Source organism: Halichoerus grypus, chromosome 3 (genome assembly GCF_964656455.1).
Source record: "Halichoerus grypus chromosome 3, mHalGry1.hap1.1, whole genome shotgun sequence".
NCBI classification, from domain to species: Eukaryota; Metazoa; Chordata; class Mammalia; order Carnivora; family Phocidae; genus Halichoerus; species Halichoerus grypus.
The window spans coordinates 192,132,540-192,157,931 of NC_135714.1; the positions used below are offsets into that span (position 1 = coordinate 192,132,540).

Genomic DNA, 25,392 nt, shown 5'->3' on the forward strand with positions numbered 1-25,392 from the left:
CTCTTAGGAGCTGTTACTGTGATTCTGAACGATCCGTGTTTTAACAATTCACCATAGAGTCTAAGCTATTTTGGAAAATCTCTCTTTGCATCACTGTGTTGTATCCAGCATCATTGCTTAGACATTAATTATTCCAAAGTTGTTGTTGGCTCTTTCTAAAATGTAGGTGAAGAATCATTCCGGCCATAACTTTCCACTGAACTATTCAACACAGTCCTGGTATCCAGGAGTGTGACAATTACAAAATCAAAAGTAGCACTCTCAGTGCATGTATCAACCGTCTGTTTTGATTAGACTCTGTCAAATACCATGCAGAGCCATTTTATCATCATGCTTGGAGGTGCAGAATGACAGGTTCTTAATTACATGTTTATGGCCCACATATTCTTAAAATTTACGTAAGTCTTTCATTTTCCTAAATACAATTTGTGGATTTGAGCATCAGATAAAATCAAGAATAGAGCTGACAAACAACGGGCACACAGGTCACAATTCCCCAGTTCCACATCCTTGACAGGCATTCCTAATCCTTCTCAATGCTGTAATCCAGGCAGCCAGTGTAATAGATTATAACTGGCATATGAGATGAAATGCATTTGCTGTCTCTGTTTTAGAAGGCTCATGACAATCTGCTAGGTAAAAAAATGTATGCCGGGCAATGTCAAATTTTATTTGATTTAGGCAAAGAGAGCATGAAAGAGGAAGAAACAATCCAGAGTCAAAGCTTTTTATCCTGGTTTCTGCAAAGAAAAAAAATGAAATTATTCTGGAAAGCAGATTTAAGACTTACTGGTTGACATAAGCAAAAGTGACAGTTTTGCTAAACATCAGCCTCGCCTGTGGTAATTCTTAGAAGCAGCTAGAATGGGAGCAGAGTACATAAACTGGTTTTACACGGTAGTTTCTCTGTGGTCCTAAGTATATACAAAAACACTTAATAAATAACTTATCCTCATCAAAAAGTCTTAACTGGGTTAAATATGTGCAACTAGAAAATAAAACCAGTGAGCCACCGATGCCTCAGAAAGTCCCCCTGACACACGGGGGTGACGACTGTGGAAGAGTCTCAACAGGAAATCTCCAACTCCCCGAAGCTTCCCTTTGCAATTCTGAATTACGCATCAGAGTGCATGTTCACACCAGAGAAGTAATCAAAATATTTACATATTCAATAAAAAGCAAAATAGAGTAATCAAGAACATTCTAGATTAATGAATGCAGTCATTTCTACAGGATTATGTTTTGTAGACAGGCATAGGACCTAAAGACAAATACAACAAGCAATTCTATTCTCTATGTTATGTTACCTTCACATCTGAAGAAAGGGTATCATTTCAACATACGAAGGGCCCAAGAATTTACTTTGGAATTCAGTTTGGTCAGATATATTTCTGATTTTTTGGTCAGATAGTTCTAGGATGTTTTGAAGGTGGTTCTTTGAGAACTGAGAGAAAATTTAAAGATCACTAATTTTTAAGTCAAGAAAAGTAGAGCCCAACGATTTTTTAAAACTATGTCCAAAATTACAAGGTCAGATGGTGGCAAGTTAAAAATTAAGCAGATCTAGAAGCCTTCACTTCCATGCCATTCCCTTTATACCACACTTCTTAGCACGTTCAAGAGATGTATTTGGAATTCAAATCTTTTAGAAACAAGTTATTTACTTAATACTATTCCTTGTTAACTATTTTTGTGAAATAAGTTCCTATAATTAACATTACACAATAACTCTTGGGCTAAAGATAGTAGAAACTTAACTCTTTGCATTCTACATGTGATGGTATCGGCAAAAAAAAAAAAAGTAACATAAAAAAGCACTTTGCTGGTGGTTAAACTAATTTGCCATTATCTATTTGGAATTGAGAAGGAATATTGTATGATTCTGTAGCATATTAATTTCACATAATGGTGTTTCAGAGTGTAAAAAAATATTCTGATAAGGGACTGGATTCTATCTTCAGTACCCTTATGTAAAACATTTCTGGTAAAATTTGTAATTGATTACACATTACCTTAGCTACCATTTATCAAATGCCTAGCATATGCCATGAATAACATACTTTCTAATCCATAAAACTGAGAAACTGGCATTAATGAAGAACAATTAAAGACTTTTAAGCAAAGTTTAATCATATGATCACTTAGCAGAAAGAGTGATTCAGTGTCCATACTTTATTAAAATGAACTTCATTTAGGTATGTTAAAATATGGTAATACATAAACTGAGTAGATCATAATAGGTAAAATAGGTTACCTCTTTTCTAGAGACAATTTCCATTTCAGAATGAGTTTCATTCATGTGATTATCATAAAGTTTCTCTCTTAGTCATCTATCTAGACCTTTTACTGTTTCCTTATAATTTAATATTGAACTTTTTCCTTTGACAATATATAAAATCACAAAATTGGTTTCAGTTTATTTTGGATTGTGGAAACCAGCACAAGGAGGAATCATTGTAGTTCCTTTGCCTAAATCTAAAACACAATTAATTTATCAGTGGAGAGCCTTCACTTCTTATGCTATGTTTTATCTCACATTACAATTTTGTTTAGGCTCATTCCAAGCTTGCAATTTGAAATTTCTAATCACTTTAGGGTGATTACTCTTAGGATGTTCCTCAATTGACACTTTTTGATAATCAGCTATGGTTTGTGGTTGGGTGTCCCATTAATGCTGTGATCCACACACACAGCAACGCTCTGAGGCTATTTGGTGATGCTTTTCTGAAAACATAGAGAATTGATATTTCTACATCAGAATATAATTATCTGGTTTTATTTGTTTACTGGTTTGCTTTCCTTCTTATTTAGTATTTATTTTTTTTTACCTTTCCAGTGTCTGATTCAGAGTTCAGCAAGCTAAGTAATCATGTAAATTTGTCAGATTAGTGGACCAAATTTTTTCTTCTAATTTCATATTTGTTGAGAACCTAGGAATCTAAATATTTTCTAGGAATTACAAATATTAGAATATGCTTTTTCTGTCTAAAAGGAGGGAGGATATTCTGTAGCAGAAAGGTGCTTTTGTTTGCTTCTGGGCAAGATTCCATTCTCACTCAGTAAGATGGAATTAAATGAAAATATTAATTAACAGAACCAATTTTAGAGTTATGCATAAGAGGGCTTCTCAGACTAATCTACATAAAGAATCTACATAAATAATACTAATATTTTAACTGGTTAATTGGTGCTTATTTATAAGTAGAAAACAAAGTAGAAAATAAAAACTAAGTAGGTTTTTAATACTCTGGTAAAATATTTCTATGTGATAGGAACTTAAGATAAAATCTGTCAAATCCTGCCCTTTTTTTTGGCTGATATTTTTAAACTTTCATATGGAAGGACATTTTTAAACTAGAATTTCAGTTCCTCATCAGTTTGTGATAACTAACTCATCATCAAATATGCCCCAAACCAAGACTATGTATATATATTATTATACATATATACTTGTATATACATTTCCCTGTACATTCTAGACATCACACCGCAACTACTTTTGCTTATCTTGCAGTGTCATTTCAAATACTCAAGAGCTCAATACAGATCCTCTCTTGCCTTAAATATTTCAGCATTTATTCCAGAAGATGGTCGTAGGCAGTGAAAAAGTCATATCTAATATTTTTGCCTAATATCTGTTTAATTGTACTGCTCAGAATGAAGGAGTATGAAAATGGTGTGTACAATAGACATTTGGAATTATGTATCAATTTGTATTTTCTATATTTCTTTATTCCTACAACCATGGACAACTGAGAGTTTATTTTCTCATGAAAATGTTAAAAATCCACTTTTTTAAAAAAAAGTTACATTTTGGTTCATTAATCATTTATTTTATACCAACCCTGAACTTAACTATTTTGAAAGATGCCAGTCTGCACCTGATTTAAGTACCAGGCAGTTCAGTTTAATTTCAAAACAAATTCTGTGGTATTATTAAATGCCATGTCTGTGTTGACAGAGGAAAGATGTCTCAAGTTCTGCTTAAATGTTATATTTTAAAGAGAACACCTGGCAACATAACAAAAAAATTATAAAGAAGGTTTATGTTGTATAAAGGCTGAATGATGATTACAAGTATTTTTTTAAACATCAAACCATTACTTTATGCAGAAAATTTCTGTTTACAGTCTATTTCCTACATGAAGAAGTGGTTAACGACTTTTCTTTTCTCCCCCAGATAGTGTTTGGACTGTGGATAATTTGAGTTAGACAGAGAAATACAGTGTGGTATACCAAAAGAGAAGGTAGATAGGAAAAAAGTAGAAATCAGGTTACATGTTTTCTCTTTGAAAGACATTTTGTGATCAAAATAAATGGTATTTTTCATCTCAGTTTTTATAATATTCTTTTTAGGATACCTAATTTAATGTCCACGGACAAATGAAATTTTGCCCTGGTAAAAATTTTCATGGAACTATTTTTCTATCTTAACAGGCCTCCTTGTATCAATCCTCTATAGACAGAAGCCTGGAAAGACCCACTAGGTAAGAACGTCATTACATCATACAACCAGAATATTCTAGACCAGTGGTTTCTTTTTCAATAGGAATACTACTCAGTGAAATAATAACAAGGATTATGTTATCACTCACTATTATTTGGAGCACCATACTTTATGAAGTTGTTTTATTTTGTTTTTGTATCATTTCATATGACCATATTCAAAAACTCATAAAAATTAAGTGAAATAATTCTGGATTCCTTTACCAAAAAATTCTTCCCTTCCCTGTCTCCTCTAAACCCAGCTTTCTTTTCTTTAAATGAGAATTATAAAATCTAATTTTCAATATTATTAGCTGATATTTATAATAGTATATTTGAAAAAAATGTATAAATTACTAGAAAATTTCTAAATTATGTTCAATACCTATTTATTCATTATATGCTCACCACACAAATCAGAAACATTGTTACTACCAATAAATGGGGGCTTACTATATACCAGACATTCTAAGTACATGATACTGTATTCAGACCCAGACATAGTCGATCCTTAAGACACCACAATGAGTTAAGTACTATCTTCCCCATTTTATCTCTGAACAAACTAAACTTAGGCCGCATAACTTACCAAGTTCACACAGTTGGCAAGGAGCAGAGATAAACTAGAATCGAACCAGAATAACCTGGAACCACTAGTCCTAACTGTTCTAGGCGTCTGCCAAGGTAAGTTCAGTTCCTGGGCTTTAAATATCACACTTACCTTATAGCGTTGCAGAAATTCAGACACAGTTCAATAGCTATAGTGAATAACACAAACTCTCAGCCACATTGTACCATCAACAACAAATAATGATATAACATTAATTTGCCCTTCTATAGATTTCTATCAATGTAAGTCAAAAACTTTGTAAATCGGGTCCTTTGTAAATTGGGTTCATGCGTGCCATCCAATGACATCAGTGTCACTAAGAAAAAAGCTCCTCCAAGTCCTCCTTTTATATCTTTTACATCTATATATGCTCCTAAAATGTTTGAACTTTAGAGTTCTAATCTGACCTGAAGACTGCCGGAAAGACATACAGACCCTCACATGACAGGATAGGGAGAGCAGAAACAGGTCTAGAAGAAGACGGGCATCCTCTCTAGAAGAACGCAGACAAATTCTGAGGTCTGGCCCCATCTCTATACTTGCAAAGTGTGTGTTCCGTTCACTCATTTATGAAATAGGGATAACTGAGCGTCCCTCACAGGTTTGCTGTGCGGGCTACACCAGACAATAATGTCAGCAAAGCAAACAGCGTATTGCTGGCTCACGGGACCTGCCGGTGCTCTGACTGCCATTGTTGATGTAATTTTATGTAATGATTTGACAGGTGGCATGCTGGGTGCTGTATATCTCCCATTCCCTGGTGTTTGGCTTAAATGATACTGTATTCAGAACCAGACCGTGATAAAAACTTCCTGCCATGACAGACTGCCGACACCACTTCATACAACTGGGTGAAAGTTCCCTTTAATATTTTGCTTGCTGGCCAGATTATTAGTCATTCATTATTTAAATAGGAAAACATTAGGGGCACCTGGGTGGCTCAGTCGGTTAAGAGTCTGCCTTCAGCTCAGGTCATGATCCCGGGGTCCTGGGATCGAGCCCTGCATCGGGCTCCCTGCTCCGCGGGGAGTCTTCTTCTCCCTTTCCCTCTGCCCCTTCCCCCGTTTGTGCTTTCTCTCTCGATCATTCTCTCTCAAATAAATAAATAAAATCTTTTTTTAAAAAAATAAAATAAAATAAATAGGAAACTGTTGGAATTCCAGTATAAGGGTTTTCAGACTAAGAGTAGTAGGAAAAGCCATAGGGAAACCTTGAGATAAGAGAAATTTGTCTCACCAGCTGTCTTCCTTTTTGGAGTCTTTTCCTCCCCTGTGGCTTGCCTTCTCTGGATAGAGTCATGTTGCTGGAACTCTTCTTTAGAGAGAAAAGATACGTGACACAAATCACAACACTGAATTGTCAGTCACAACATATTACACTAAAAGAATTTTTACTTTAGAACATTATTATAAACTTATATCCACACACATAAGAAAACGGCACATGGATGTTTATAGCAGCTTTATTCATAACTGCCAAAACTTGAAGCGACCAGAATGTCCTTCAATAGGGGAACTGAGAAACAAACTGGTGCATCCACATGATGGAACAGTACTCAGCAATAAAAAGAAATGAGCTATCATGACACCAAAAGGCACAGAGAAATCTTAAAATCAGGATATTCAGCAGAAAACAACCTTAATAAAAACTATGGACTTTAATTACATTTAATAATAATGAATCAAGATGTTCATCAACTGTCACAAATGTATCACAGTAACAAGATGTCACAGTAGGGGAAACTGTGTGCGTAAGGAAAGGGAGCATAGGAGAACTCTCTGTACTTTCCAATCAATTTTTCTGTAAACCTAAAACTTCTCTAAAAAAAAAAATTACAGTCTATGAATTTTTTAAAGAGATGATTATAAAGAAATAGTGTTTATTAGCAAGGAATGAATTCTTAACACTGCAGTTTGGGGGAAGGGAGGGAAGAGTGGTCGTGCTGTCCCCAGCACCTTCCATCAGTCATTCTGAGTCACGGGTGAACCTCCTCCAACACCAGCCTAACGGACGCTGATCCCTTCTTTTAGTTCTGCGAGCATGGCCAGTGACTTTAGGAAAAGGAGGAAGAGCGAGCCTGCGGTGGGGCAGCCCAGGGGCTTGGATCCAAGTGCGAGCAGGACTAGCCCAGGGCGAGCGGACCTCCCAGGATCAAGTGGCACCCTGACAAAATCTTTCATCAGTTCTTCTCCTTCTTCCCCCTCAAGAGCAAAAGGTGAGCGATAATAGATTGACATGCAAGCAATTTATGAGCTTAATTTTAAACTAGGGTACCATGTGAGAGCTGGTCCAGGATAACCATCCAGAGAGAGCTAGCATTTAAATACAGTGTCTTGAATACAATATAGTTTCAGAACTATAATTTATCTTTTTTACACACACTAGGTCGGGTTGGTGAGCCATTTGAGTGGCTCGATGGACTCTATCATTTAGCATATTCATGCTTTTTTCCTCCAAATATATCATTTGTGGGTTTTTCTTGAACAAATTCAAAGTATCTAACTTACTGTCAGGCTATTAAAAGATTACATTTATGAATATTTGCATATTGTCAAAAATGTTCTAATGTTACTACACCTAGCAAAGTTAATCACATTTATAGAATAAGAATTAGAAGTAGCAACAAAGAACATTATTGCCTAAAACACTTTGATTTGGGTTTTTTTTTTTTAATTATTTAGTTCTAGATAAAAATGTGTCTGACCTACTGAAGTTATTTCTTTAGTCATCTGTTCTATATTTTGGTGAACATTCATATAGACAGTAGAATATCTGTGTTCTGCATGGTACACGATGTTTGATTCAGAACATTCCACTAGTAAGAACTAACTGGTTTCAAGCCATACTTAGAAAATTTAGATATCACCAAGCTATTTTTCCATATGGCCTGTCTCCTCTCCGGAAATTCGATGAGCTATGCTCAGAGAGGGCAAGTCTCTCCTTCAGGTCTCTGAAAGACTGCTCAGTGCATTATTGCTGTGCTAACCAGAACATTCCCAAGACGGAGACTGAGGCTTGACCCGGCATCTGCATGTACCTGAGGCCATACCACATTTGGGTCCCCACAATCTCCCCCAGTCTCCTGGGGCTGAAACAAAACACCAAAGGAATTTGAAAGGTGTGAAGAACCTGAGCTCTAACAGAAGTTTCCATAATATAGCACAGATTCAGCTACACATATCAAATGTAAGCACTAAAAGTGTTGCCATGTGGTGATTAAAGTTAAGCAGTAGCTGGTTTAAGGAGTGAGCCCCTTTTATGACACCTTTCATCAAATTCACAGAGATGCTTTGATCAGATTCTACTGATTTATGCAAATGAATGCCTTAAGATAATAAGTCATGAAATACCATTGATTCATTACACTTGGATAGCACCCAAATTTAAAAGGTTTCTGATTAATTTAGATAATTGTTTTTATCCCAGGGAGTGTTAAGTCAACTTCCTTTCCCAAATATTACATATCTACTTAATATGCTTATCTACTTTTGAAAAAGGTGGGTAAGATTGTAAGACAGCAACTGTCAATACGGGTATTTTCCTTCATGGGGTTCCCTTCTAAGAAGGAAATTTCCCATTAGATGTACTTTGGCCTTTTATTTATTAGTGAACTCAGCAGAGCAAAAATAAAGAGTCTTTCCAAACACATTCCAAATTGAGGTCAGTTTTAGCTATTATCAAATTGCAAGTTATTTTTTAAAAAAACAACCTCCCTGGAAAAAAGCAAGATGCATTTACCTCTGATGGGAGTTTTATATTATATCCAATTATCCTTATAAGAACCTGCCTCATAAAAGGTTGGAAGTGGAGCAATTAAAGAGGTAAATTCATTTATCTAAAGAGGCTCCACTTAATTTTTTTCTTGGAAAAATATTGGCAACAATAGTGCACGACATCTTGGTTTTGCAATTTTGGAAAATACTTTGTCTTACTGCTTTTTGTATCTAATGCCCATGAAAAATTATTTGCTACAGTTATGGGAGTGGTATTTCAATGCAAGTTTATAAATTACTCTTTACCTCTCTGTCATTATAAATCAAATGAGACTCAAATCCTGACCCATAGTTAATTAAATCGATATCACTTTTGGCCTTAATTGTTCAACCCTTAAATGACTATCAGGTCGTGCTATTGATCAGCTTTCGAGATGCTATTGTGCTTCCGGCACACCAGGTTTGCCAAAAGATGTGTAAACACAATCAAAATAGGTAGATTAGCGACATTAATTTTTTTTTATACATGGTTTTGTTAACTCTAATATCTGCAAAGCTACCTTCATTGAAAAAGTATTACCTTGCTTTAGAATCAGGCTTTTTTCTCTGGAGTTGAAGCTACGTGTGTAACAGTCGGTGTCTAGACCAAACCATACTAACTGCATTCTCTTTGCTGTGCTGTCTGATGCTAAGTGACATGCTCTCCTCTTTGTGAACCTTTTAACTTCTCCAAATGTCTCTCTTCCACCACGCTGCCCTGGATTAAAAGGTGGGGATGATATATGTCCGTCCCTTTACGGTTACTCAGGGTTCAACGGCAACCCCTCCAATGAGTTAGATTACTGTAACGCTTACAGACAGCATTTGGATGTCCCTCGTGACTCACAGAGGGCCATTACTTTCAAGAATGGCTGGCAAATGGCCCGACAAAATGCAGAGGTCTGGAGCAGCACCGAGGAAACGGTTTCCCCCAAAATCAAATCCCGTAGTTGTGACGATCTCCTAAATGACGACTGCGATAGCTTTCCCGACCCCAAAACCAAGTCAGAGAGTATGGGTTCTCTGTTATGTGAAGAGGATTCCAAGGAGAGCTGCCCTATAACGTGGGCTTCCCCCTACATCCAGGAGGGCCGCAGTAATGGCAGGTCAAGACTCCGGCACAGGTCAGCCCATGACGCTCCAGGCTTCCTAAAACTGTACAAGAAAATGCACCGCATTAACCGCAAGGACTTGATGAATTCAGAGGTGATTTGCTCTGTCAAGTCGAGAATAATGCAGTATGAGAAGGAGCAGCAACACAAGGGCCTGCTCCATGGATGGAGCCAGTCCTCCACGGAGGAGGTGCCCAGGGACATGGTCCCCACCCGCATTTCTGAATTTGAAAAGTTGATTCAAAAGTCAAAATCCATGCCCAATTTAGGAGATGAAATGTTATCTCCCATAGCCCTAGAACCTCAACAAAATGGTTTATGTCCCAAGAGGCGATTTTCCATTGAGTCTTTGCTGGAGGAAGAAAATCAGAGTAGACACCCTTCTCATGTACAACGAAGCTACAAGCCTAAAACCCTGGTGCCAATTCATATTGAAGTCACCAGTGATGAGCAACCGAGAACGCATATGGAGTTTTCCGATAGTGACCAAGACGGAGTTGTGTCTGACCACAGCGATTACATTCACGTAGAAGGATCATCCTTTTGCAGTGAGAGTGACTTTGATCACTTTTCTTTCACATCCTCTGAAAGTTTTTATGGATCCAGCCACCATCACCACCACCACCACCACCATCATCACCGGCACCTCATCAGCTCCTGCAAAGGCAGATGCCCGGCCTCCTACACTCGATTTACCACAATGCTAAAACACGAAAGAGCTAAACATGAAAATGCTGAAGAGCCCAGAAGACAAGAAATGGACCCTGGCCTTTCTAAACTTGCATTTCTGGTCAGTCCCGTGCCTTTCCGGAGGAAAAAAAATTCGACTCCCAAAAAACAGACTGAAAAGGCAAAATGTAAAGCGTCTGTATTTGAGGCTCTGGACTCTGCCCTGAAAGACATTTGTGACCAAATTAAAGCTGAAAAGAGAAGGGGAAGTTTGCCAGACAACAGTATCCTGCACCGTCTTATCAGTGAACTTCTGCCAGATATTCCCGAAAGGAACTCATCCCTTAAAGCTCTCAGAAGGAGTCCCATGCACCAGCCTTTGCACCCACTGCCTCAAGATGGTGCTATTCATTGCCCATTGTACCAGAACGATTGTGGGAGAATGCCTCACAGTGCCTCTTTCCAAGACTTGGACACCACCAACAACAATTACCACCACCAAGACCACGAGAGTGCACGGAGTCTCCAAGGTGGATGAACTTCTCTTTCTTTTTCCTTGTGGTTCAGACACCCACCATCCAGCACTTTCACCTTCCATTCCTACATCTCATCATTCCTAAGCCGTGAGACCACTCGGCATCATTCTGTGTTTTGAAGCAAATGCTTGTTGTGCAAACATGTCTTACTGAATAGTCTCATTTGCCCATGTGATATTCGGGCTGGATGTGTGGCTTAAAGTGACCACTAATTCACAAAAATTTACTCATTCAAAATCAAAAGGGAAATCCATCTTGTAGCTTAATGTTAGGGCTGAAACCACTTACATCAAAACAACAAATTAAACCTATTTTACCACTTTAAAAGGATTCCAAGACAGAGACCATGATTGAGTATCAGTATCCTTAAGAAACTGACAACTCTTTTTTTTGTTGTAAAGTGAATCAAAACCAGTAACTTAACAAATAGCTTTTTCCTTGATTATATATTAACTTCATAAAGCTATATTCACTCAATAAATAATTTGCTTACATGCAATATAAAGACACTACATCAAAACACTCAGGAAGCAAAACTGAAGTATGTAATGAGTAGTTGATGGACAATGAAAAAAGAATAGGATTTGTTTAACGACTTTCTTCATTGAAAGGACACAGTGGAATAAAATTTTTGTGAATGTATCTTTAAGCTATATACACAGAAGTCTCGTCTCCATCACTCAGTGTATTTCATTTTCTCTGCCTTTCCATATCTTTATTTATTTTCTATTTCCGCTGAAAGAATCCTCTATCGACATGTTAATTAGACCATGTAGGTTAAAAGTGACTCCCAAGCCCATTTTCATAGATGGACTACCACTTTGAAGTGGCAACACGAGGACAAATAACAGTTCAAATGCAGGGGACTTTTTTGAGGTTTTTTTTTGGGTGTTTTGACATTTTCATACAATCTTTATACAATTCTTTTTGTTAATTCTTAAAGTACATCTGTTTACTATGTAAATTCTAAGAAGCCGGAAAGAACATCCCATGCTGAAATTTGGATTATCAAAGTCTTCTATGCACGGGACTTCTATGCAAAGTGCTTTACACACATTATCTAATTAACACTGGCCTGAACCTAGGTGATAGGTGTTATTATAAGCACTGTTTTACAGTTGAGACCCAGGGAAGACAAGAGATTTGACCCAAGTCATTTAGGAAGTAGGTAGGAAAAAAGAGATTCAAGCTCCTAATAATTCAGAATTTGTAGTATAGGATATAATTTCAATAGGCAAAAAAAAAAAGACAATTCAAATTTCATATTAATGTAATATATGTGGCCCAGCTGTTAGCTGCCATTGCACACATTTGCTTATTAGTATTTATCTTTGCTTCCATTTATACTACACAGCACGCTTCAAAAATAACAAATTAGAATTTTTTAAATCAATGCCTACAATTGGAAATTTTTACTGATTGAGACATGTCATAGTTTAAGTTTTTGATTAATTAGCTACCTTTTCCAGTTTTTCAATATTGGACAATTCCAGTTTTTCAATTAAGTAAATCAATAATCCCCTCTAAATTTTATGCACAGAGTACATTATTGAAACATGATTTGAGAGGGCTTTGAAATGCATTTAAATAAAATAAAATATTTACTTTCCAACTTTGTTTAGCCCAATTGAAAAATAGGTTATATTCCAAGGATTAGCAGAAGTAATTTACAAGTTAATGACCAGTATGAGAGCCCTATGATCATAAAAGTATATGTATTTAAAATGGAAAATATATGGCACATAATCCTCTCTCATTCTTAAAAATAACTGATTAAGTTTTACCTGAAATACCTGTGGCCATGCTACCTTACTAAACCTAAAGACTTTGGAATTCACAACTGATAGATATTTATCCTTATATGTTGTCCCATAACTGAGATCCCACCTGCTGTTAAGTAGACAATTCTTCCTTATAGTCAAAGCAGTCAAAATCTTTAAACAATGTTTTCTTTTTATGAATTGGCATTTTAAATTCCTTTATAGCTGTATTTATTTTCTTTTTAATGCTTCTTGTTAACCAGTATAACTAGCTTTATTAAAGGCTAAGAGAAAGAATCTACTAATTTTGACCCAGTTACACTGGTAGAATTCTATAACAGAGATTACTGGGATATTTGTAGCCTCTAGTTACATTTCCATGTATAAATGTGTAAAGTATGAGACCATTAAGAGATACTTGTAATCACAATTTTGTGATATAATTATTCATACTTTGTTTTAAGGTGAACAGAAACAATTCAATGTTTCATAAGCAGTTTGGCAAATAATATGATACTTTCTGTTTAGAGAATTTTTAATCCCTTTGTTTCTTGGAATAAATATATACTTTCTGATAAGGTAGCTGAGCAAAAGGGAAGGCAAAAGATAAGAGGCCTTTTAAGCCTTCAAATGACGTCTTAAGACTCACTAATGTAGAGGGAGCAGCAAGAAGGGGTTGGGGGATGGACGCACCCATGTTCTGCCATCACCATACTTTCTTTTTTTTTTCTCTTTTTCATTACTGCATTCTCAAATTGTTCCACAAAATGTTTTAGTTTTGTAAACTGTTGCTATTTTCAAATTGTCCATCTTCTGTAGGCCCTATAGTGTAATTATAAATTGGAGGCAAAAGGAATTAGAAAGTATTAAATCTTTGAGATGAGAAATGCCCGCGACTATGAATGGTCTACACCGGATGCTGCAGCATAACTACACCAACAATGTAACAATTATATTTGTGACTAGAACACTTCTGCCACCTCGAGATATTTTTCCCTTTTGAAATGCGCTGGCTTTGTGTCTTCTCTCGCAACTTTGTAATGACCTTTGAGTTTTATACCCATGTCTTCCATTGTGGTGTCTCTCTAAATCTGAAGGAGAAAATAGTTACCACCAGGGAAAATGGCTAAAAGGGTCAGCTTTTAACTAAGTGGATACTCACTCCGACCCCGTCCTCTCCCGCAGACCACGAGTCCCCTAGAAGTTACGCTTCCGCCATGAGTGACCTGGGGAGAAGTGCACCGCGGGAAAGAAGAGGAACTCCGGAAAAAGAGGTAGTGTGTTTAGCGCTACTTGAGTCTTTTTTCTGCAGCGTATTTGGCAAAGCACTTGTCAGCCAAAGTGATGTCCCAAACCAGTAAAGAACCCAGATTAAGAACATAAAAATGACAAGAGAGAAACTAGAAAATTTCCCTGGAGCCTGAGCAAAGGACTCCAAGCAGGATGCCCTCCGACCCTAGCTGCACATCTCCCCCAGCTGCAGCCCAGTTTCAGCAGCGAGGCCTCTCTGAGTCTCGACCTGATACCCATGAATTAACAAGGGTGTTCTGCCAAACTCTTGAGCTGGGTTGCCCCACAGAGGAAGGAGATTTCCCTGTGCAAATTTCCCCACTGATGTAGGGGAGAGCCCTGGGTCATCTGTGTAGCAAATCCATACAAATTCAACATAAATGATTTTTGCTGGCCTGCTTTTATTGGAGAACATCTCTGAAAAATCACTGCTCCTAGGAACCGCCTACCAACTAGCTCTTTGTCCACGGCTCCGGCTCAGGGCTGGAGCTCTGGTGCATGCTACCTTGGAGCTGTTTGACGGCAGCTGAAAGCTAGTCTCGGACTGGTAGCCATTTCAGGAGAATCACTACAGGTGTCTCCTATAGTCTCGCACCTGTGGGACCTGCAAAGACGTCAGGAATGTTCCAGGTTGCCTAAAGTTCACAGAATCACGAGGAAAGAGAGTGGGGTGAGGGGATTACTGGGAAGTGGAGAAGGAAGAGCTGGGGTGGCTAGCTGTGGGGTGCAGGTGATTGAAGGAGAGTGTGTGTCACATCTTATCATGACGAAAAGACGGGTTTGCTATGTGCTAAAGAGTTCCTGAGCCCTCCAAGGAATGCAAGATGACCAAACCTATGCTTTGGGCCACTGACTAGCCTCCCAGTGATAACTGGGCTAATATTTCTTTGCTACTATGTTGATAATTATTTAGTAAAAGGGATGATGGTTTCCTTCATGACTTTTCCCAGTCTTTTTATTATGATTCCGAAGGAGTTATGTCAATACATAGAACCTAGAGCAACTAACCTTCTGCAGTTATCCCAGGAAAAGCCAGATTTATACCTGGGACAGAACCCTCGGCAGAAGCCTATTCCAGCATTCATCTTCCTTAGTTTCTGAGACGAAATATGATATCCAGTGGTTATGATGAAAAAGTCATCTACTACATCCTGTTATCACTTAAATACCTAAATGAAGGACTAATTGGTTGATTTATAAATTGCATAGAGGATTTAAGTTATATGTTTCATCATTCTTTGTGCTTTCATTTCCCTTTAATTCACGTGAAATTGCTTTCTTGAAAAAAAAAAATCCAAATTGTAAGTTAGTGCTAATTGTTTACCTTCCCTTTCAGAAATTGCCTGCAAAAGCTGTTTATGATTTTAAGGCTCAGACATCTAAGTAAGTAAGATAAGTGTTCATTATACGTCTTAGGGTGGCTTTAAACACTTCAGTAATATTTAAGAGGTAAATATTGCAGTGAGGTGTATTATAAATAAGGTCTAAGTCCCAATTCAGTAATCGGCTGTAATTAGTGTTTCCTTCACAATTAACTGCGATAGGGTTAATTTTATTTTCATTTGAAGTTTAGTTGAGAAACACTGAGTTTTAAATGACATTAAACATATTAGAGCACCATGAGTTCAAAGGGATAGGAAAACAAAGTGATATTAAGAACCTTTGTTTCCAGAATTTTCATGTCAAGAATGAAATAAAAGTAAAGTGCTGGGGAGTAATTAACACTAACTGAGAGAATTTAACGACATTTATCTATCCAACTAAATTCAGGGTAGTTTGTGGGGTAGAAGAGTAGAACTGTGTACAAAGATTCCCATAGTCAAATCTCCATGTCTTAACACTTTAACTTTGAGATTCTGAGCAAAATTCTCTCCTATGGTCTTTGATGTTGGTGTTTTCATATTCCTATGTTGCAGTATTTTTTTTTTTTTTTTTTTTTTTTACCTTTTGTACTTAGGAACTTGTTCATCAGGTGGGCATGTGGTTAAGAAAGGCTAGTACTAAGCACATAAAGAGGCTTAAATAGGAGGGAGTCTTCCAGATCTGTCGTGGCCCATGTGTATAGACCTGATTTAAGAAACTTTGAACTCCATTAGAATTCAAGATATTGAAATCATTGTATATTGGCATTAAATTATCCCGTGTTGTTTAGACTGAACATATATAATAACAAAAAATTTTGTTCATAAAAATGTATATTAACTAATATTATATTAATCAATTAATAGTTCTAGAAACTGTCTCTGCCATAAGACATACAAAAATAAAATCACTCAGAATTTGGTAATACTGCTGAGATGGTGAATGAACTAAATAGGAAAATGCTACTTAGAAATTAAGATGGCTTAAATCTAGTGTTTAAAAAAATCCTGAAGAAAAGCTTACCCATCTGTTTTTTTTTTTTTTGGATGAGATAAATAACATCTGCTTTGTTTCTACTATACTCTAGTCCCTATTACTGCTCTTTGGATATGGTGTGACGATTTGTATGATGCATGCCGATTTTACAAAATAATGATATAGAACATGTAAATGTCATTTCTTCCTTGTGACAAGCAATCAAAAGCTTTTTTAAATGTATGAAACCCTGGGGAATGACAGGGCATATAACACAGGAAAGGTATCCACCCAGGGCCCACAGCTTTTTAAGAAAGCTTAGTAAAAAACAAGCTTTGGGAGAAAGATGATGTGCAGTGCTAAGGAAAGTGTTTGGGGTGTTAATTGTGTTGCTGAGTTTTGTTTGCTCCAAGTGCCGAGCCTTATGCCATCCTCCAAGGCCATGTCCTCATTGCAAAAGCTCTGAGTTAGCAAAGGTTCAAGGCTTGTAAATGGCAAAGCCTTTCTGAACAGTTGTCAGCACCACCCCCACCTTTCACGAAAATCTTCCTAGACCCACAAAATCTAATTGCATAAACCTTCAGAGAAGTCAATCCAATAATCACCCATGGAAGCTATCCCCTATTTTTTGTAAAAAAAAAAAAAAAAAATGTTTCCCACATACCATAAGTAAACTGGTCTGATTGCAGCTTAATCATATTCCTCTCGTTCCGTTCTCAGGAAATGTAAAGAGCAGCCCCCGGTGTAGTTACCCTATTTGACACAAAAGTCGAGGTTATGGATGACTCACAAAGCTTTAAAAGGCTCACACACCCAGAAGCACTGAATGTCCTAGAAGGGCTCTTAATTCATAGCTAGATGTGAGTGCTTTTCGTGCCTAACATCTTATCAAGAGACAGATAGATGTATCTGTTTTAAATAAATATCTGTTTTTTTAATTTTATTTTATTATGTTATGTTAATCACCATACATTACATCATTGGTTTTTGATGTAGTCATTCTGTTTTAAAAGCTATTTTTCTTTACCTACTGCAAAAAGTTTAATTTACAAAAATACAGCTCAGTAACTCACCCAAATGTGATGTCTCAATTGTTAAAAAGGAAAAAGAGATAAAATGTCATTTCCAAAGGTTATCAATGGCCACTATTCAAAAGGTTTAGGGGAGGGAGGAAACAAGCTTTACCATAATGGGGCTCAAAAAATCTAGATCTGAGATGAGAGGGACACAATTTTGAAAACTGATAAGCGAGATCTCTGTCCTTTATCTAGAAGCCCTCAAAATTTTAAATACAAGCCTTTAAAAATAGAAAAGATTTCTTTTCATATTGAAAAGAAAAAGTTTTCTCTAATTGACATTTAAAAACAAAAAGCTAAGCTTCCTAGTCTCCTTTCCAGAAATCAAACACACCTGGTGCTAATAAAGCTGTTGGACTGTAAACATTAAATATTTTGCTTTTTGTTTTCTACATCAGGCACTTCAAGAGGGAAGTGTACTGTATTTGAATGTAAGGCTCTGTGAGTCTCCTTTGTCTTTTGGGTTACTGGAAATTTAATGCACTTTCAATGTGACTATTTTATTTTAGCACTTCTAATTGCTCGATCATTCTTTTAATATGCAACAGCTTTTTTTCCAATTAATTCTTTTAATCAATGAGAAATATTCTACATCTGATATCCACCTGTCTCTTCATTATCTATTCGGCACAAATAAACGACCCAAATCCAGATTCTGAATGAAACGATGCAGAAGATTCAAGAGTGGGAAGGCAGATATCTAGGAAAGTGGGGCTCTTGGGAAAAGATAGGAAATGAGTGTCCTCCAACAAAACATAATTATGGAGGCAAAACAACAAACAAATACAATTCCCTGGATAACAAAGCCATGAGAAACAGACGCAGGGAGGATGAGCAGGTAGGCATGAATTAGCCAAAATAAGGAATGTCTTTAGAACTTGAAATTACATACCCACATTTACCTGCTTAGGAGAGAAGCAGGTAAATAAGCTTCTCCTTTGAAATAGCCCAGATGGAAAAGCATAGTTAGTGTCTCAAAAGTATTTTTATTTTTTAAAAACAAGGGGTGCCTGGGTGGCTCAGTCAGTTAAGCATCTGCCTTCGGCTCAGGTCATGGTCCCAGGGTCCTGGGATCGAGTCCCGCATCGGGCTCCCTGCTCGGCAGAGAGCTTGCTTCTCCCTCTCCCACTGCCTCTCCCCCTGCTTGTGTTCTCTCTCTCTCAAATAAATAAAATCTTTAAAAAAAGAAGAAAGGTCTAGGGGTACCTGGGTGGCTCAGTCAGTTGATAATCCCAGGGCCCTGGGATTGAGCCCCACATCCAGGCTCTGTGCTGAGTGGGGAGTCTGCTTCTCTGCCCCTCTCCCCCTACTCATGTGCACGCTCACTCTCTCTCAAATAAATAAATAAATCTTTTTTTTAAAAGGTGTAAAGAAGGCAACAAACAATTTGTGCATGTCTTTACACCTAAAACATGTTTATCTCTGCTTCACTGAAGAATAAAAGATCTTTTTCTTTACACAAAATACATTCCTTATCAAGACATTCCACTTAAATTCCTGACAACCAGCTTCAAGGACCCATAAATAACAATTTTTCTGGTGATAGCTCTTCTGTGCTAAAGCTAAATATTTATTTTCCTTATTGTAAGCGTTAGCACATCAAAAGGAGACAGAAGGAGAAGTCAAGTATCTGGCCAACTAGCTAAGCAGCTTCAGGATAAACAAAATCAGTGCAGAACTCATCTGCCATTATGCCAAGCTTCATCACTCCTCCACTGTAAACTCATGATTACACAGCAATCGCACGCCCCTGCCTTTAAATTTCATATGCATCTGCCCGTGATTTATATCAAATGTGATGTTTATACTTGGTCTTTTTGGAAATCACTTCTGACGTTATAAGGTGATCAGTGAATTCTAAGAGTTTGCAAGGAAAATCCTTATGTAACTGGGCTCGAAAAAGATTATTTAATATGGACAGTATATTTCTCAGCCAAATGCAAATCAAGTGAGAGTGTTGATCTTAAGAGTAATTGCTCTACATCAGGGAAAGACCCACTGAAACATGTCTCTTCCAGGGAGCTGTCATTTAAGAAAGGAGATACTGTCTACATCCTCAGGAAAATAGATCAAAATTGGTATGAGGGAGAGCACCACGGGAGAGTGGGCATTTTTCCAATCTCATACGTCGAGGTAAGTCCTTTCCTTTCCCTCTTCCATGGTTGTTGCTTCCCAAGTCACCACAGATCAAGAATAAATAACTCTTTTCCCTCATAGAAACTCATACCTCCTGAAAAAGCACAGCCGGCAAGACCACCTCCCCCAGCCCAGCCTGGAGAAATCGGAGAAGCTATAGCCAAATATAATTTCAATGCTGACACAAATGTGGAGCTTTCGCTGAGAAAGGTACCCTGGCTGTTTTCTTCAACAGTGCATTTTGAAAGGCTAGATATTTTCAAAAGTAAAATAGGTTACCTTTTTCTTAGACAATTTTTGTGTTTTCCCCATGTGCTACAAAGGACTCTATCAGGGCCGCCCTGAGGCGCTGTTACGCACCGCTCCCGTGTCCTTCCCGATGCGGTCCCCTACAGGACACAAAGCTTCTGAGAGACATTCCCTCCCAGGCTTAGCATGGCAGGCTCCAGATCCTCTCCTAGGGGCGCCTCGAGCTGGATCTCCTGCAGCTATCTATATATGGAAACATCAAAAGGAAAAGCACTTTCATGCACCTCAAAATTTTGTTGTCCTGCTGCCTTATTATTCAAATTTAAAAAAATAATAATGTTCCAACATTTAATTTTATCTTGGAATCAACGAATAGTCCTCACGTAATGCAGGTACTTCTCACTCCAGAGCCTTTTTGAGGAGTCCTTTGTGCAGTGCTGTTCCCTTGATCAGCCCCCTCTGGGCCTCATGACCGACCCAAATTTCACTAGCAACCTATCCAATTCCAGTATATCAGAAAGAGCTCCTTTTGACTTGCAACTTTACACAGTGAAGAAAGAGCAAATGAACAATTGTCATTCTGTGCTAAGCCATCATGTTCATTTGTTTGAGGCAACCACAGATCTGCACAGAGCACGGGCTAGAGAGTCACACGCTGGGGGGTTCTCGAACCCATACCGGGCAAGTCCTCAGCCGGGAGCAAGGAAGGGAAGTCCCACTGTTCTTATCCTGGCAGAACCTCATCTCGTTCTCCCTTCTTTGCCCTGGTTCTGCATCATCAACCGATTCTTGTCCACCCTCCAAGCTGCAACACAGCTTTCCATGAACCAAACCAGCTACCGTTTCCTAGTAAAAGAGAAGCTTCTGCCGATGCGATTTATAGCTCCAGCAACAGCCTAGAAACAGTAGTGTGTTACCGAGAAAATCAGTACAGATTTTAAGAGTAGGGAGATTTCCTTTTCTTCAGTATGTTCTGCACGGAGGCGGTGTGGGACAGGCTCTAGGAAGACTGGCACCTCGAGTGCCCCCTGCAGGAGGCCTCCCTACTGCCCTGAAGCTTTGACTCTGTCCCCCTCCGGGGCCCCATCAGCAGCCCAGACTTCCGTACCACCTGCTGGATGCGGATGCTGCCATTTAAACCACATTTTGCCCTATTTATTTCAGGGCCACACGTGGTCTCAAGTTGAAATTTAAGCTGGGTTTTGTGGCATTGGCCTGATCGCTGCCGGTAGCGGGAATGGTGACCGTAGAAAGTCCTATTATTGCTAAAGCCAGGGGTTCTGTAAATATGTTTAATGACCACTGTGGTGTGGCTGCCAACCAGTTAGAATGGACAGTGTTGCTACAGCATCGGGATGCAGAGCAGGTGGAGGAGAGCCCTGGCCACAGCTGGGGATTATGGAGGGGACTATCTCTGCCCCGTCCTGCCAGCCTTACTCTCTGCTGCTACTTGGCCGCATGTAGATGGAGAAGAAACGCAGTGTGCCGTTCAACTTCATCCCTTCCGGAGGCTGATTTCGGCAACCCGTTTCAGACACACTAGCACAGCGCGCCAAGTTGCCCTTTTCTGAAGCTCTTCCTACAGAAGGTCATTCCCTTGAATCCATCAGTGATAGGATAACGCTACTGTCAGTGAGCTTTTCCCTGTTAAACCGTTCTGCTTTTTAAAGTAACTGATGCAAGTCATTTCACACGGTACCAGTGCGAACATGTGAAAGCCCGTTCCCATTAGCCAGGCATCCCTAGGGGAGATTCTAATGTCATGATTGATGAAATTGCATATATGTGGATAATCTGTAATTCGGGTGTGAGCTCAGAGACTTTGTGTTTTCCTGACAAAAACAAACAACAACAACAACTGGAGGTATCAAACTTTTCCCAAATGGAAAACTATTGTTTATTAGCCAACATTGACAATTACACTTTTTGTTGTTGTTGTTATTACGTCTCTATTTATAACGCATTTTCCTATTTTTAGTGTATGTGCTGCCGAAGCGAGCACTATAACGCATTTTCCTAATATTCCTCACAGGGAGATAGAGTTATTCTTCTGAAAAGAGTTGATCAAAACTGGTATGAAGGTAAAATTCCAGGAACCAGCAGACAAGGCATCTTCCCTGTTTCCTACGTGGAAGTTGTGAAGAAGAATACAACCAAAGGTGCTGAGGATTACCCTGACCCTCCAATCCCCCACAGCTATTCTAGTGATAGAATCCACAGCTTAAGTTCCAATAAGGTAAGAAGACATTCCAGCATATTGGTATAATATTTGGGAGCCTGAAGTAAGATCATCAATATGTGACGTTAGGCATTAGGCTAGAACATCATATCTATTGCAAAGCATAAATGTGTATGTTATGTTTCTAAGTGTGCGTGCCATGTCAAGTCAATATAATTTCTTTTTCTGAGGGATGCGAGCACAAAGGTTTGATGCTTGATTTTGATAATTTTATTCTCAAATTAAAATACTGAAGGAGAAAACATTAGTATCTTAAAATCCCATATGACATATACCTGTATATATATACACATTTATCTGCTTTTTGAAAATTTTTCTGAAGCTTGATTTTTTTCTAAAGCTTGATTTTATTTTTATAGATGCATCTTTTACATGGATTATATATAGGTATAAGTAGTATATATAAGTATATGTGGATAGACAGATCCCAAAATGGTCTATTTCATCAGCACATGGTAATTAAGTTGACAAGATTCTATAAAAGTCTTGGGGTTTTTTAATATAGAAAGAGAGAGATTAAAGAATTTTAATTAAGGTGCGTAGGTTAGTTGGTTTATTAGTTTGAATGAAAATGTCATTGGTTATGAGGAGTCCTCAAGTTTATTTTATTAGGTTTAGGATGATTTTGTGCCAGATCTACTGTCTGACTTGAGCTGTTAGCTAAAGGTCGTTACCTTTCTCAACATGTAGTCTAAAAGGGACTTTGCTTCCTGAACTGGTTAATTAGGAGAGGCTATTCTACTTTCTTTACTCACAGTGTGAAGTTCTCCTTAATTTTCTATTGGATTATAATATGTTGTGTTCTTTTCATGGATGGTATTTAGGGATTTCTTTCTCCTTCTCATTAACTTTCAAGTGTAAAACTTTAAATTACCAAGGAATTATTCTACTTCCCAACATTTTAGACATTTTGTTTTGCATAATTCATTAAACATTTTGATTGAAATCAAGGCTGGGACATAGAAAAATAAACCATTTAGAGTTGGCAGAATGACATCATTATCAGACGTTATCAAAGTGCGAAGTCATTTCATGTCCCAGCGTAAGAAGGCATCCCCGGTGACCCAAACTACTCCTTGAAAATGAGCCTAGAAGGAGTTTACATATGTAAATGATCAAAGAGTCTACTCTCTCAAGAGAAGTATTTTTTTAATTTATTCTACTTCTCTTTGAAGACTAGGTTTCAGTTGCAGGGTAATTGCTCTCAATCCTTTATCATTTGATAATAGAGCAGTTTGGTACCATCCGATTTTGTCTGATTGATTATAAAGTTTTCCAGAAGCTTCTTTAGTGTGTTTATTTCACTACCAGAGCTTAGTTTTAGAGATCAACATCCTTCCTTCAATAGTTCCTACTGATATAAAAGAAAAGATCAGAATTCTTCACCTATATATTTGTTTTAATTACCATTCAGTCATCTCAAAAGAGCGACCAGCTAAATTTCAAAAGGACCATACCTCCAAGTAAAATTTTATAAGAAAGAATAAGCATGTATCTACAAAGCCTTATTTAACATGTAAGAAATTCTTCCATAATGTCCTAATTAATTCTGGCAATGCAATATTATAGATCACAGCATTTTAATCTTGATTGTGAATATGATTTAAATGTATTTTCAGTTTCCTAAGTTTTTTCTTAGAACACCAGATTTTACATTTTATAAATAGAGAAATTTCACTAATAACTAATTAGTGTTTTATTCTCACTGCTGGGAAGAAAATATGTTGAAAAGCTCATGTCTATAATTTGAAAAAAAAAAAAAAACACTTAATGGTTTCATCCCATCTGGTAATCTATTCTATGATATCACTGGCTTAATGAAGGAAACTTCTCAGTAGTGTTGAACTGGACCGTTTTCAGAAAAAAGAACTGTAGTGTTATATATCCTAGTTTCTAATTGATATTTGCAAAGAGAGGAAGGAACTCATTGACTCATGAATCACTCTTTGACACTCAAGTCACAACATACTATATTTTAAGGGAGATTCAAATGTTAGTTGATATTATTTCTGTTTTTAGTGTAGTCGAGTCCAACTCTAATGCTTTAGGGAGAAAAGGTAATTATATGATTTTTGTATTATAGGTATATTTATGTTATATAGGTAACTCAGATACTTAATCTCACCGTTAGCTGAAGTAAGTCCCTTGTAAAAGTAAGCACTTTGAACCTGTTGACATGCATATTGTCGACCACGGTGATAATCGGAGCAGGTATTAACAGTGATAGTAGATAGTGGTAATCATGACCGTAGTAGGACTTAAAGGTCTTTCTTCCTCATCCACATAATATTCCTGACCATGACAGAAAATGAAAGTGAAAAGTCTCTTACGGTGTTATATAACAAAGAGCATAAACTAGAACACTGGCCAATAAGAGAACTTCTCTAGCCTATCAAAGGAGACTTAGGTAATTTCTGTCTTATTAAAAATTGAACATAGACAGGCCAGCTAGGAGAGGCTATCTATCGAGTAACAGACCACATGTATAGTATTACTCTGTATCAGGTGCTCGGCAGCCTTTTGTCCTAAATCTTCCACTAGAATGCTCCCATGAGCTTTGTAACTCTTTGCCTCATTTATCCCACCCCATGATGACAGGACATCATATTTCCTTTTTTAAAAAGAATAGCTAAATAAATTCTATTAATGCCCCATTCCTATTATAGGACACAGAAGTCAAAAGTTAAGTGACCCTAGGACCAAGAGTGCCGAGTGCGTGAGTGAAGTCTCATCCTAAACAACCAACTAGAAAATGCATCTCCAAAAATCTTCCTTGAAGATTTTTTTCTTTCCAAACCCAAACCATCTACCTGGAGAGAATGAAAATAAAATGCCATCCACCAGACTCTCAAGGCCTTCATATATCTAGCATGTAGCATTCTTTCTAGTTTGGCAACAATAGATAAATGTCTTAGAATATTCCTAGGCAGCACTTCTAAAACTACTTTTAAGGAATTTCCACTAAAATTCTGTTTTGTTCAATATATCCAAGATATAGTGATAATATTAAGATACACAGTATTTTTGCTTCAGGAGATTAAGTTTCATAAATTATACTCCACAGGTTTACATAAAGGAATGGGAGTCCTAGCAGAAGTTTACTCCCATTAAAATCATATGTTCCCTTTCTATTAAACATTT

At 37.5% G+C, this 25,392-nt stretch overlaps 1 protein-coding gene across 45 annotated transcripts in view; it reads left to right on the plus strand.

Moving 5' to 3' along the window:
* Positions 1-25,392, plus strand: part of SORBS2 (sorbin and SH3 domain containing 2) — a 345,960-nt gene that overhangs the window by 299,894 nt on the left and 20,674 nt on the right. For 38 of the 45 annotated variants that reach the window (XM_078069765.1, XM_078069763.1, XM_078069766.1 and 35 more), the window contains 8 exons: positions 4,438-4,487; positions 7,126-7,310; positions 9,578-11,158; positions 14,110-14,198; positions 15,551-15,597; positions 19,646-19,760; positions 19,845-19,973; positions 22,045-22,248. In XM_078069765.1, coding sequence (XP_077925891.1) covers positions 4,438-4,487; positions 7,126-7,310; positions 9,578-11,158; positions 14,110-14,198; positions 15,551-15,597; positions 19,646-19,760; positions 19,845-19,973; positions 22,045-22,248 — 2,400 coding nt within the window. The remainder of the gene's footprint in view (positions 1-4,437; positions 4,488-7,125; positions 7,311-9,577; positions 11,159-14,109; positions 14,199-15,550; positions 15,598-19,645; positions 19,761-19,844; positions 19,974-22,044; positions 22,249-25,392) is intronic. The other 7 variants (XM_078069797.1, XM_078069798.1, XM_078069800.1 and 4 more) reach the window with 1 other exon arrangement.